Here is a 12,982-nt window from a genome sequence, read left to right on the forward strand (position 1 = left end):
CTAAAATAAATGAAACCAAACATCTGAATGAGTATTGATTAATTAAGTGCATGATGTAACCAAACAATGGTTATGGTATGATTAATTGCACATCCTGATTGTAAATTGAGTTGAAGCTCGAACATATTATAAACTCATGACTAGAACCAAACGACCCCATATAGCTAATATAACCCTAGTATGGCAAATAGCTAGCCCCCATCCCAACTAAATAAATAAATGTACTAACTAAATAGAAAAAATAAATGTGAAATAGTAAACTACTGTAACTTTTGTTGACTTAATGTATAATTAATTGTGCTAATTAGTGGTATCTATTAGATTACGGCTATTTTGTCTTAGCACAGGGAGCAAAAAAGTAGCCTAAACTTTTGTAAACTTTGGTGACTCATCTCCTTGCTTTGCTTAAACACATCATGCTCCAAATAGCCCCATAAAGATGATCACATGTATCTCAAAGTGAATATTGGAATATAGTATCAAACATAATCATTAAAATGTAATAAAATTAATAACCCTCATAAAGTATAAGTGTATAACTTATAAGAAATGCTTTAATTAATTGCTGGACACTTGGCTTGTAACCTTGGTTAGTGCTAACACAGTTATAAATTTGTATCAGCCTAAAATCGGTGAAAATCATTACTTCGTCACTTTATTTCTAATTATCCTAATCTTGGGGCTGAAATTAGGCAAAATTATGTGTAAACTCTCAAGAAAAGGAAGAAATTCAAATCTTTTGAGAAAATAACAATTATTTTAATTTCCAGTTATTTAAATTATTTTAATAGTTTTTATTATTTGTTTGATTTAATTGTTGAACTCATGGGAACCACAGTTTTTCAATCTATCTTCAATTGAAGTAATCATATTGCACAACAGTCACTTCTCATAAATAAATAAAATAAAGATACTTGTTGAACCCTTTTTATGGAGAGCATTAAATCTCTAATCTGTGTGACATTAATATAAATAGTAGAATGGTGCTCGTGCACATGGTACTAAAATAGAAGAAAAATCATGAATGATTAAAAGAACAAAATGCACTAACATATGATATTCTGCCAGATTTTGTTCTTGGAATAATTTAGAAGAACACCATATTATTTCCTTGGAACATGCACTGCATCCATGCACACACCATATATATAATCTAAACTTTAGAAATTATAAAAAGCCAACAAAATAATAATTGCACAAAATTGTTACAGTGGTTGAGAAAAAAATATTTAGCTTATCTGGTAGCTGGAAGATGAAATAAAGTTCATGTCCAGATTGTATAAAAAGCTGTGTTTGCTACTTGTCTTCGCTGAACTTATTCCACTCTACATATTGTTCTTTCTTACTCTCTTAGACTAATAAACAGGGAAAATGTTTTCTTTTTCCATTTATTTATCATTATCTAACTATTATCCAATCAACAACAAGACAGACAAACAAACATAAAGCAGATTATTAATTATTAATAAGAACAGTGACAGGGAAAAATATTCCTCTAATTTTCTTTTTCTGATTTTAAACCTCAGCAAATGAAATAAGATTATCCATGAAGCTTGAAAATAAGATGAGAAAACTATCCATTTTGTTTTTAATTTTCAAAAGCACAGTTAAATAGAGGCATACTCACCATAGACTCTGATTCTTTTATAACAATGGTCCATATTCCTGTAAGTACAAGCAAGTTCTAAACAAATTGTACAAATAATCACAGCTATAGCATATCTTAATTTACGCAAAAATATTAGTAAAAAAAGAACTGGAAGAAGAGTAGCTCCTTTGAACAAAAGTTGGAACCAACTGCAGAATACATAATTGATCAGACCTGCATAATTGTCATCATTGAGGATTCTGATTTTCATTTCCTTCCTCAGCTTGAGGTGTAGGAGCTGTTTCTTCCAGCATCTTCGGCTCGGTATTTTCCAGCCCAACATCCAACGATTTGGGCGACTCACTGGCTACACTAGGAGGGTCATTTTTGGTATTATCAATTGCATGGTCTGATATGTTTTCTGGTTCCTTTGCAGTTTCAGGCTGCTCTAAGTTATGGTGTTGAGAATTTGGTAATGAAGGACTAGGAGATGGGTTGGTTACACCTAATCCTTTAGCAAGGCTAACATACTTGAACACTAGTTGCTTATAGTTTCCTAGCAGATCTTCGACATCACCAACTGTCAAATCACCAGCCTGGGAATACAAGAAAGGGAAATCTTGAAAGACACGGCTTACCTCGTCTTCCTTCAACAACATGGCAGCTCCTCTATTTTCGAGGTCTGAGATTGATGGGATCTTATTCAGCGACGATGATGTATCACTTCCATCTTGCTCATTGATCCTTGATTTGGTTTTGGATGACTCGACATGATCCCGTATAGTATTAGCAGGACCTTGATGTCGCCTAGAACTCAAAAGTGGTTTTGGCTCCATGGATTCTTCCCTCTGAAGAGGTTCAAAATTCTGATCTGCTTGACTGTGTGCATCTGAGTTCTCAGAGAGGCCAAACAGCAGCTGTTTTGCTGATTCCATGTTGTTTTCGAATTCAGATTCGTCCATTGAAAGAGATTTAGCATCCATGTTCATGATAAAAGACTCCACAGAAAGCATGTTTGTGAAGAAGTAAGCTGATTCTGCTACCAAGCGCGTTTGTCGTCTGAACCGTTGTATGTATGATAAGTTGGAGTGCAACTGAGGTGGGTTTGCCTGAGCAAGAAAGTCATTACTCCATTGATAGGAAGACAGTTCATATGCAATTTATGCATCTACTGAAAAACACCATTAATATATCTTTAAAGCATGAGTTCAGGCCATTGTCTTGTTAAAATGTGCAAGCGAAGCAACCCTAAAATTCACTCTATCAGAAACATAAAGTTCAGCATCTAAAGTTAAAATAAAACAGAATAGTGTCTGAGAATCCAAGTAGCTAGAGAAAATGAGGATTTCCCGCGCCTTAATAAAATGTTTTAACAGTAATGGCATGATGTGAGTAGTTTTCACATTACATTTTCATATGTCAAACGGATTGAAGAAGTTGATTGATTTTTAGCAATCACCATCAACCACACAGAAATCTTAAGAACGAAAAATGGAAGGGTATAGAAACAAATATTACCTTTATGGTGACATAAATGAGAACTGGGAGAAACTCATCGGCTCCTGGATGATCTCCTTTAGATGCAAGGGAGGCATTGACCAAAAGGTTGCTGATAACTTTGCAGCAATTGAGAATGCAAACAAGCTTGTCCCTCGGCGCCTTGTACATGTTAATCTTTTGCAGCTCTTTCTGGGCAAGCTGTCAGAATAGTCTAATAACTGGATTCAGACTATTCGTGAAGAATATAAATGAGTAAAGTTTGTCATTCTAGTTAAACTGTTGTACATCACAACATCTCAAGTTAAAAGCAAGGAGATGCATAAAACTCTTTTTCTATCACATGAGACTTTAATTTCCCCACAAAGTATTTTTCATAACTATTGCACGATCATTTTGTCGACAGAAGCAGACAAGGGTTCAATCTCTTGCAACCTCTCAACGACTTTGATCATTCAGCAATCTGTTCATAAGGTGTAAATGGATCAGCATGAAGAATCATTTATTCCAATTGATTGACTAATAATCAATTAAGGTAAATTAATTATGACATGATATCAATGAAGGGAAAAACAAAATAAACCAAATCTGGTAGAGAAGTTAGATATAAAAGAAAGTCTAACAGTTCAGATCACCATGTTCTACATTCTGGTTTCAATTGTCAAGCCAAAAAATCCCATATTGCAGATTTTTGCTGAGAGATAAAATGTAATGCCCCTAAAAAAAGAAAAGTTTTCCCCAGTAATCACTAATAGTGTCATGGTGGGTATACAGATTCAGTAATCACTAGTTCATCGACGCCAAGTTATTCTCCTCCATTCTGTTTCAGCTAATTTCTCGGACATTCAACAGTCAATCCCCAAGAGCACACTAGAATTTTTTAATAGATAACTAAGTAATGCAAGTAAACTCAATTTATGGTTGCTATACAAAAAATGCACTTAAAAAGTGTGCATAGATACCCACACACAAATAATACACAAAAAAGAGAAAAAGTATTTGTCGATTCACTCACCAGCCAAGAAGTTTCATTCTGAAATGTTGGCTTGATATCCAGATGTTCTGGCCGAATAAATTGTTGAACCAAAGCCATCTTCTCATGAAGCTGCTCATCTGCTTTTACGTCTTCTGGAATTGAAGCAAACACGCGAGTGAATAGCTTTGTCATAACATACTTCTCCAGCCCCTGCAATCAAAAAATCAATTTACGAAGATTAAGATCTTGTTCTGTCGAGTGATAACATCTGAAAAGTTTAGAAGAGGTAGAAACAAGCAAGTCAATTCTATTTAGACCAGCTTTCTGACAAAATTACACATGCATATGAACAAAAAACTGATGAAGAAAGAATGGTAACACAAAAATTAAAAAGATTTTTAAAAACTTTATGTCTAAAGCAGTTCACCGAAATTTCTCATTTTTTTGTTACAAATAAATAATGTGAGAAACAACATAAAATTTAGGTGATATGATGACAGAAGAAAAAAGGTAAACAAAAAAATATTTTCCACCAGTCCAGAAACAATACTCCAATACTAACTTGTACATGTGATTACTTCAACATGGAAACTAACTCATGTATGTAAGGTTAAGGAACAAAGCTAACTGCAGACTATGTTACAACCCTAACTTGCCCCGGCCTCACAAAATCAAAGAACAAACAAATCTTGAAACAATCAACACAATCATAGAAAATCCATGTGACGAGCATCCTAATACTAAATATGAATTGAGTATCATTATCACAAACGTTACTCACTTCACCTGCACTCTCCAACTCCTCCTCTGAAGATCCAGCCCAAAGGGAGTGAGCCCTGAAGGCTACTTCCATATTGCCAAGGAAATCCTGCACAGCTACACTGTCTCTCTCCTCATCCGGGGCGTTGTTCAAAAACGAGACTATAAAACTGCACAGTCAGTGACAGGAAAACAATTAAAGAATTAGATCCCCGGGATAATTTAATAGATGTCTTCTAGCTTCTTTTATTTATGCTTGCTTATATACCCAAACAGTTAAATAATTTCAAAGAGAAAGGACAATTACGAATTCAGCTATTGCATTTTCTATGGAGATAAACTAGCAACTAAATTACACATCTAAACAGCAAAGCCTCAGATAAATATAATACAAATCAGTATCAGCTTAAAGTAAACATAAGATGTTGATTATACATAAGAACTGAAAAGTGCAAAAAACAAAGGCAATATACAAAATAAACATTTTTAGAGCAATAATATGAGGCAGCAAACTGAAGCACAACAAAATCCAAATACAAAAATGATAAGGCAATAAAATCCAAGCTGAGATTAAAAATCAGTTACCGTTTCCATTAAGCTGCAAACTATCAATAACTCAATCTGACCGAAAATTAAAACTGAAACACAGAGAAAATCCAACTTGCAATATAAGAACTCAACTAACTTGCACTAAATTAAAAACAAAATTACTGAAACAGAACACACTCATCAATAATTGTGTTCAATAACCGAATATGCACAAGCTAAAGATCCAGTTAACAATAATTAACACGAAAGAAACGCCATTCCCCTAAATTCGAAGTTCCTCAAATTCAACAATCAATCAGTGTGCGAGTGACAACACCTTTTGATGGCTTTGACAAATTCGGCGGCGGAGGGATGGCGCATGCGCTCGAGGAAATCGTGCCACGTAAGTGGCGCCGTCGATGAGCCGAACACGTCGGAATTCTCCATCGCCGATCGAATGGATCGACGGCTGCGATTAAACGTAGTTGGGTACTTCTGAGTTCTGAGTCAACAAAATAATCACCTGGAAATTGTGGGCCGGGCCTGCTCTCATTTTATTTGCTATTTTGTTCAAACGAATATATTTTCGGGCCCGATAATGGGTCAAGCTCAGGCCTCACTCCATTTTTTATTTTGAATATGTATTAAGTAATTCTTGCAATAATTTTTTTTTACAATTAGCCAATTAGGTCTGAATGTGGTCTCTTAAACTAAAATTGGACTGCTAATCCGATTCATGATTATCATAATCATAAATATCCAATTCAATCAAACATGGTTAGCTTGTACCATCAAATCATCATCCATAATTCATAACAATCAATTACCAAAACTACATTCTATAAATTACTTTTATCAAAAAAATACATATAAAAACAAACCTACAAAATGTAAAAAAGAAAGAAAGGAAAAAAACAAGCCTATAAGTGTTACGGCGGTTAGGAGGTTACAAATTCGATGTCACCGGGCAGTACAATTAATGTCAGCGGGGGGTGTATATGGAAATCATTTTTTGGCAGCAGTTACATGCATCCTCATTTCACTCAAATCTGGTATAATCATAACCAGAATTGTTTGTAACCTTTCCTAGGCGTGATTAGTAAATGATGACTCCCTAATTTATCTCCATTCTCCCAAACTACCATTATTATCATTTTTTGGAAAGAGATTACATTACTCATTCAGCCATAAAATATAACAATGTCAACAAGGTTAATAAATGTCAACAATGTCAATATATTATTGTAATATGTTGTTTCTCTAAATTTTTTCTCAACAGGGATTTTTTCCTATAATCAAACCCTCAACACAGAATGTCAATATGTAGACCAATTATAGCAATAACAGTAACAAATGTCAACAAGCTTACTCAATATTTATAGCAATATCAACACCATGTCATAATGAAACATGTTCAAAATGAAGTACATTGAACGAATCAAATTGGAGATAATACCAATACCAAGTTGACTCAGTTGAAACAAATTCCTAATGTTGGTAATTCATTTAACAGAACGACAAGTTATCAAGCCAAAAGTTCTCAATATCAATATCCAAAAACTATCATTAACATTTGAAAAAAAAGATCATCAACTTCAAATCACGGGTGACTATTGACTACCTACCTTTCGATATGGTTGGATTATTTCTTGAGGGCAATGGATCTCGGTGTATTCACGGGTGATCGGATTGCATACATAAAATTGAATAGGATACTATAAAAATTCCAACAAATACAGATTTTTTCTAAATAATACGTACTCTATATATTTATATTGAAACAACCCATTGTAAACAATCAGCAAAATACTGCATTTAATTGCACCTCATAAATTTTGTTCGAAGATAAGTGATGTAATCTTTATGTAATAAGATGCACAAATTATAGATCAGTTTTTGTAATTGAAGAATTTAAAAAGGTTCTCCAACAAAACAAGACAACAATTGCTCTTAAATTTATTAAATTTGTTGGTATCTACTCGGATAATGAAATAGTGACAAATTAGGGCAGTCATTACATGTTATTTGAAATTTTATAAACTTTCAACCTTAAAGCCGTTTCTTGTATTCACCCAACTATAAATTATTTGTACCTATTATATAGTACTTAATTAATAATTATTTGTGACACCTTTATAGAGATTCCAAACATTACACTCTCTACATATGAGATGTTCCCTAAAGTCTAAAGTACACAAATAAAATAACATATGAGATGTTGGACTTCTATTTCTAAATTTAGCTGGATTTATTGGTACAAATATTGGACTCCAAAAATAAAAGCCTCACTATATCAGTAACTCCATGATACTCCTCATTTTTTCTGAGTAGAGGTCTAACTAAAGCTAATTAAATCGGCCCAATTCAATTTATATGGAAAAAAATATTACTTGAGTTTTGACGAGAATATGGCATCAAAATTCATAAAATTGTTTTTCTCCATGTAACTTTAAATTAATTACGAAATCCAAAAAATAAAATAAAATTAGAGCTAATATGCCTTCAAATTATTCAATCATTTCATTTATTTAATGGGGTTTATCATTTTATGCCGTTATTTTGCTTTTCCACAAAATAAGTAGAGATCCCATATCCTTCTTTTCACTTGGTTGATAAAGTTTCTTGTTTCTAATAGCTAATGTTTCGTTAATTTTTTTTTTAACATATTACATTTATAAATGGAGCATATTGTTAGTTTCAATTGAATCTAAATATACAATTTTTTGCCTGAACATTTTATTAATTGGGTTTATCCTTTCTTTCTGTACCCTGCCCTTAGGTTTGTGTCTGAGGCATTTTGAAGTTCAAAATCTTGTCACATATTTGCTAAACTATACAAAGTTTTTTGTGTTAATTTCTTGTAGCAAGATAAATGCTAGTATTATTGATTCATAGAAGCAAAACTCAGAAAATTGGCAGCTCTCAGTAAAACAGTGATCAAAATTCAAACATACTTGGCATGTGGTTACATATATCTATATTAATTATATTCCCATACATATACAATCCACCTCATCTTTCTTGCATAATGCCCCATTCCTAAATGCAGTACACAGGAGCTTTGACGGGGCGATAAACGAAAGGTCTCACAGCATGATAATAGCCAGAGGGGTGTTCGTAGCTGAACTTGACACCCGTACCTCCATCTCCCAGATGCGTGCAGTGGTTGTGGAAGCTGCTGATCGGCCTCGCTAGACAGGCATCCCAACGCTCACTCTCTGGCATCGTCTCAGCTACTGTGTATATCCCATTTGAATCCGTGAAAGCCTGGTAGTTTAGGACTTCCCCTGACTTTGTTATGCAGAGCACTGCCACCTCAGCACCTGCGCAAGAATCGGAAAACCAAGGATATCATGAACTAAGTAAAAAGAAGCAATGCATTTTATTATCCAGCTATACCAGGTTACAGATTGAACTTGGGGTAAGCAATTGAAACAAAATGAAAACATGCGTGCTAATTGAAATAAATCGTGCATATCAGCAAAGACAAAATGAAAACTCTCTGTTCTCATAGACCAAGTTCATCTAGGATCTTTCATACAACAATGATGCATACAGTTCAAATCCTTTGACAGAAGATGTGGGATGGTGTGAAGAAGTGTTGGATAGAAGGGGGCTGCAGAAGGTGCTGGAGTGAAGCTAAGAGGAGAGTCTACTAGCTTAGGTCTGTTGATGAGCTGATCCATGCTTTGGTGGTGACACAGGGGCACGAGGAGCATGGTGAGAAAGTAGCAGTGGTGTTTGGTTTGACTAATTGAAGTAGAGGAGTGAGCATAAGGATAAGCAAGAAGGGCGGACAAAATGAGATTCGTGAAGTTATCAGGACAATCCAACATTGCAGGTTCAGTCTATGCATCCAATCTGAACAAAAGCAGTTCCATCAATATTCTCAAAGAATCACATTTGAAGGGGGTAAGATAGCTGAATCAATCATTAAGTCATGAACTACTATGTACACGAGATCACTAATATACATGATTCACCCCCAATTACTAGATTAGTCCTCAAAACAGTCACTAACAAAGGGATTTCAATTTCAACAACTATGCATCCGAACCATTCTCTCTCTACACAGCCAAACAAGTTTACATTAAAAAAAACTAACCATATAATTTTATCTCACACGAAAACTAGATCATAGAGAATCACAGTTACAAGATTTATAATTGAACATAACCCCTAAATTTTCTTATAAAATCAACTAACAACACTAGCTCGGTGACAAATTCACAAGATCAAAACAAGAAAAATAAATGAGATTTCCAACTAAAAGCATTACAAGTCAATACCCAAAAAAGTAATGAGAAAGAGGGGGGGGTGGGTCTTGCCTGCTAAAACGTGATCTTCAGGGCCGATGGAGGAGTCGGCGCACACGTCGCACACCACCCTGCCGTGGATTTCGCCGGTCCATGAAGTCACTCCTTCTGCCATCAACATCGCCATTAAAACCACCACAGTCAAAAGCTTGGACTCCATTTGGAAAATTTCAGGCGCAAGCGCAAGAGCCCGTTGCCGACAAAAACAACAGTAAACTGATTTCGCTGCCTATATATAGCAAAAAATGATCCAATCAAATAAATTAAGTACCCCTAATTTAGGATACGAATGATTGGATTTGGGTAATGAAAATTTATAAAATCAGACCCAAGTTATTGTTTTTGGGGTTGAATGGGCCTAGCTACTTGAGTTGAAATGAACGATAACCATCGGCCCAACGTTAATGTTATAGCTTGAAAATCATTTTACTCAAGTGACCAAGTCATAAGAAATACTCGTACTACTATAAAAACATAAACAATACTATTACCAACAGGGACAATATTACAACTTAGAGACAACAACTAATTGTTGAAACGCACCCACATAGATAGAGTAATTGTAATTACAATGTGGCCAAACTAGTAAATTTTTACTCCACAAAGATGAGCATAATAAGTTACTCCTTATTTCAGTACACCTTAAATTACTTAACTACCCTCTTAGTCAAAGCAAAGCGGGTATTTGGGCTTGGTATCGGGCCGAAAGATCCCAAAATGCCTCTCGTATTCGGGGCCAGGCTTCTAGCAAATACTAATATATACGTCTCTATAGGAACGCCGGGCCTTTTCGGCGTCCCTTTCTTCACTGCTCGCATCAAATTAGTATTGTAAATCCTTGCATTGCTCAGATCTCCATCTTCCCCGACACGTTCTAGTTTCCTATCCGACGATGAATGCCCAGTCTCCGACACCGTCATGCCCGGCGTCGACGTGGATTGCAACTTTGATCGGGAAAACAAGCACATAAGCTCCACAAAGATCGGGATCTTTGTTGATGATGTACTCCTTTGCCCAAGACGTCTCGACCCTATATTCCCTCATCACCCAGATAACAATTTTGTCTTCAGATGAATTATCACATAAGCATAGGCTGAACTGACAGGTTCCCGACAAAACCTCCATTCTCCATGAGAGGGGGATGAGAGAAGGTGGTGAAAAACTCTGTTTCAAGATCAAAGCAAGTAATCTGTGATGGGGCATTTGGATCTACCACCAACCGGTGAAGATTTCCATTAAGAAATATCCCAAATGTATCGTACATTAACAGGGCACCAGGTATGATGCTTCTCCATGTTCTCGTTCCAAGAGTGTATACCTCACATTGAGATTTGGTAACTCTAAGCGAATCCTCTATTTCTAGGTCATAGTTGTAGACAATCCTAACCACCTTATGTTGGCCGGTCACCCTGGACACTCCAAATCCATAAACAACGATTTGAGATAACGAGTAGACAGAGTCCGCGTCTGGGCGGAGCTTGATGTAATGCCGTGTTATAGGGTTGCAAATGTAAAGATCACAAGGTTGGTCACCGGTCAGGAATAGCAACCCATTAGCTGAACCTCGTATCACTTCCGCAAAAGGGAAAGCAAACTTGGTGACCAAACTGTAGCGGAGATGATGGTGTTCAAGATCAAGGCTGTCTTCAAATTTAAAAATTTCGTACGAGTTAGACTCCACACAAGACCGGAAAACAGCCATCCCCGGGACTGACTTAGAAAGATGAGACTTCACAAACTCGTGAGAGTTGAGCAGTTTCAGCCATGACTTGCAAACACACTTGCAACTAACAACAGCTCTAGGGGGGAGTCTAGAGAGGATATCAGTGGTGATTTCTAATGGTAAATTCGCAAAGAATTCTTTCCTCATTTCGAGTTTGTTCTGGCTTTAGTCCATAAAATGAGATTCAGAACTAAATATCCAGATCACTGTAGTCTGCAAATTTTATCCCAATTTTTTCATCATTTCTCTACCTAAAAGAACAGATAGCAGCAGTATTAGAGTGTGGATCTAAGAAATTAAACTTATGCTTGATATCTTATCAATTTCTAACACCAAATCGCTTCAAGCTAGGGCTAGGCCTTTAAACAAAATACCAAATCAAAATTGGGCGTAATAAGCAGCCCTAATCGGTTAAAACAGAATCTGCAACATTTCTTCAAAATTATCTTGCCACAAATCCGTAAAAACGCAATCGAATAAACAATGAATGCTAAGCATATAGAAGAATTCAGAATCATACAGCTCAGACCAAAATCAATTTTCTGAAAAATAACGTAGAAAAAAAATGAACGAGCAGAGCTGAGAGATGTTACGACCCGAGAAAACATACCTGCTCCGCCGTGATTTCAGATTTCCGATGAGTTAGGGCGGCGGCGGCGGCGTGCTTCCGCGTGTGTAAAAAGGAAACGATAGGATTCAGCTAAAATTTTGTAGCGGTTGTGACTGGTGAGTGGCAACGGTTAGGTTGAAATTAATACTCCTATGTTAGGAGTATTTTCTTTTCTTAAATACAAATAGTGTATATATTATTTGAGTCTTCTATGTTTTTAGGTAAAATTACGAAATAGTGGCTACTTTTATTAAATTTTGTCACACTTTGATGGGCACGAATTTTAATAAATATAATAAAAAAATAAGTTTAAAAAGTTTGTCACACTTTAATTGGGTACGAATTTAGTGTATATAATGAAAAGTTTGAAAAATGAGTTGAAATGAGTTAATGAATTATGTAATCCACTACTAAAAATAATAAAAAATAATATGTGATAAATTTTATGGAATATACGAAAATGAAAAATGTGACAAAATTTAAATGGCGGGAGATGGAGTAATTATTAGTACTACTATTTATTAAGGAGGTAGTCAATGAATTTAAATTCAGTTAATTAGGAATTCAACGACAATATAAGTTCATATAAAGTGGATGTCAGTCACCTATTGGATTATGCAAGTGAAATTAATGTTTACTCCTACTTTCTCCCTTTTAAGGAACAAATTCCACAAGTTTCCTTAAAAGAGCAAATATACAAGAATTTAGGGATAAAAGCATCCACATTCGTGCTATTTGGTAAAAGCATGGATGTGGGCTCGCACCTACTTTTATTATTTTTTTACCACATGCTCTTCCCAAGAACACAACACTCACATTCATACTCTTCCGCAATGACATGCTCAAGGGTCCCACCATTCCATTATTTAATTTAACTACTTCAATTACTAAAAATACATTAAAATATAAAAATTACATAATTAAATCCTAAAAATAAAAATTACAAACTTAAAATCCTAAAAATTAAAAATTACATAATTAAAAT

General features: G+C 35.1%; 3 protein-coding genes across 5 annotated transcripts in view; 1 reads left to right on the forward strand and 2 right to left on the reverse strand.

The window, feature by feature from the left end:
- Positions 1–12,982, forward strand: part of LOC121783379 — a 447,925-nt gene that overhangs the window by 246,445 nt on the left and 188,498 nt on the right. The gene's annotated exons all lie outside the window — the stretch shown is intronic.
- On the reverse strand, positions 1,624–5,841 carry LOC121783366 (vacuolar protein sorting-associated protein 9A-like). 2 transcript variants are annotated; one of them, XM_042181417.1, is made up of 5 exons: positions 5,686–5,841; positions 4,843–4,990; positions 4,101–4,271; positions 3,107–3,286; positions 1,624–2,697 (listed from the first exon to the last, which is right to left on the reverse strand). In XM_042181417.1, the coding sequence occupies exons 1-5, from the start codon at positions 5,793–5,795 to the stop codon at positions 1,837–1,839; spliced, it is 1,470 nt and encodes a 489-aa protein (XP_042037351.1). In that variant the 5' UTR covers positions 5,796–5,841; the 3' UTR covers positions 1,624–1,836. The 2 variants fall into 2 exon arrangements, with proteins under 2 accessions (XP_042037351.1, XP_042037352.1); XM_042181418.1 differs by lacking the exon at positions 5,686–5,841 and having other exon boundaries at positions 4,848–4,983.
- Positions 8,253–12,151, reverse strand: LOC121783381 (F-box protein At3g07870-like). 2 transcript variants are annotated; one of them, XM_042181438.1, is made up of 3 exons: positions 11,998–12,151; positions 9,677–9,893; positions 8,253–8,671 (listed from the first exon to the last, which is right to left on the reverse strand). In XM_042181438.1, the coding sequence occupies exons 2-3, from the start codon at positions 9,822–9,824 to the stop codon at positions 8,388–8,390; spliced, it is 432 nt and encodes a 143-aa protein (XP_042037372.1). In that variant the 5' UTR covers positions 9,825–9,893; positions 11,998–12,151; the 3' UTR covers positions 8,253–8,387. The 2 variants fall into 2 exon arrangements, with proteins under 2 accessions (XP_042037372.1, XP_042037371.1); XM_042181437.1 differs by lacking the exons at positions 8,253–8,671; positions 9,677–9,893 and adding an exon at positions 10,127–11,638.

Source organism: Salvia splendens, chromosome 21, assembly GCF_004379255.2.
Source record: "Salvia splendens isolate huo1 chromosome 21, SspV2, whole genome shotgun sequence".
Taxonomy (NCBI): domain Eukaryota; kingdom Viridiplantae; phylum Streptophyta; class Magnoliopsida; order Lamiales; family Lamiaceae; genus Salvia; species Salvia splendens.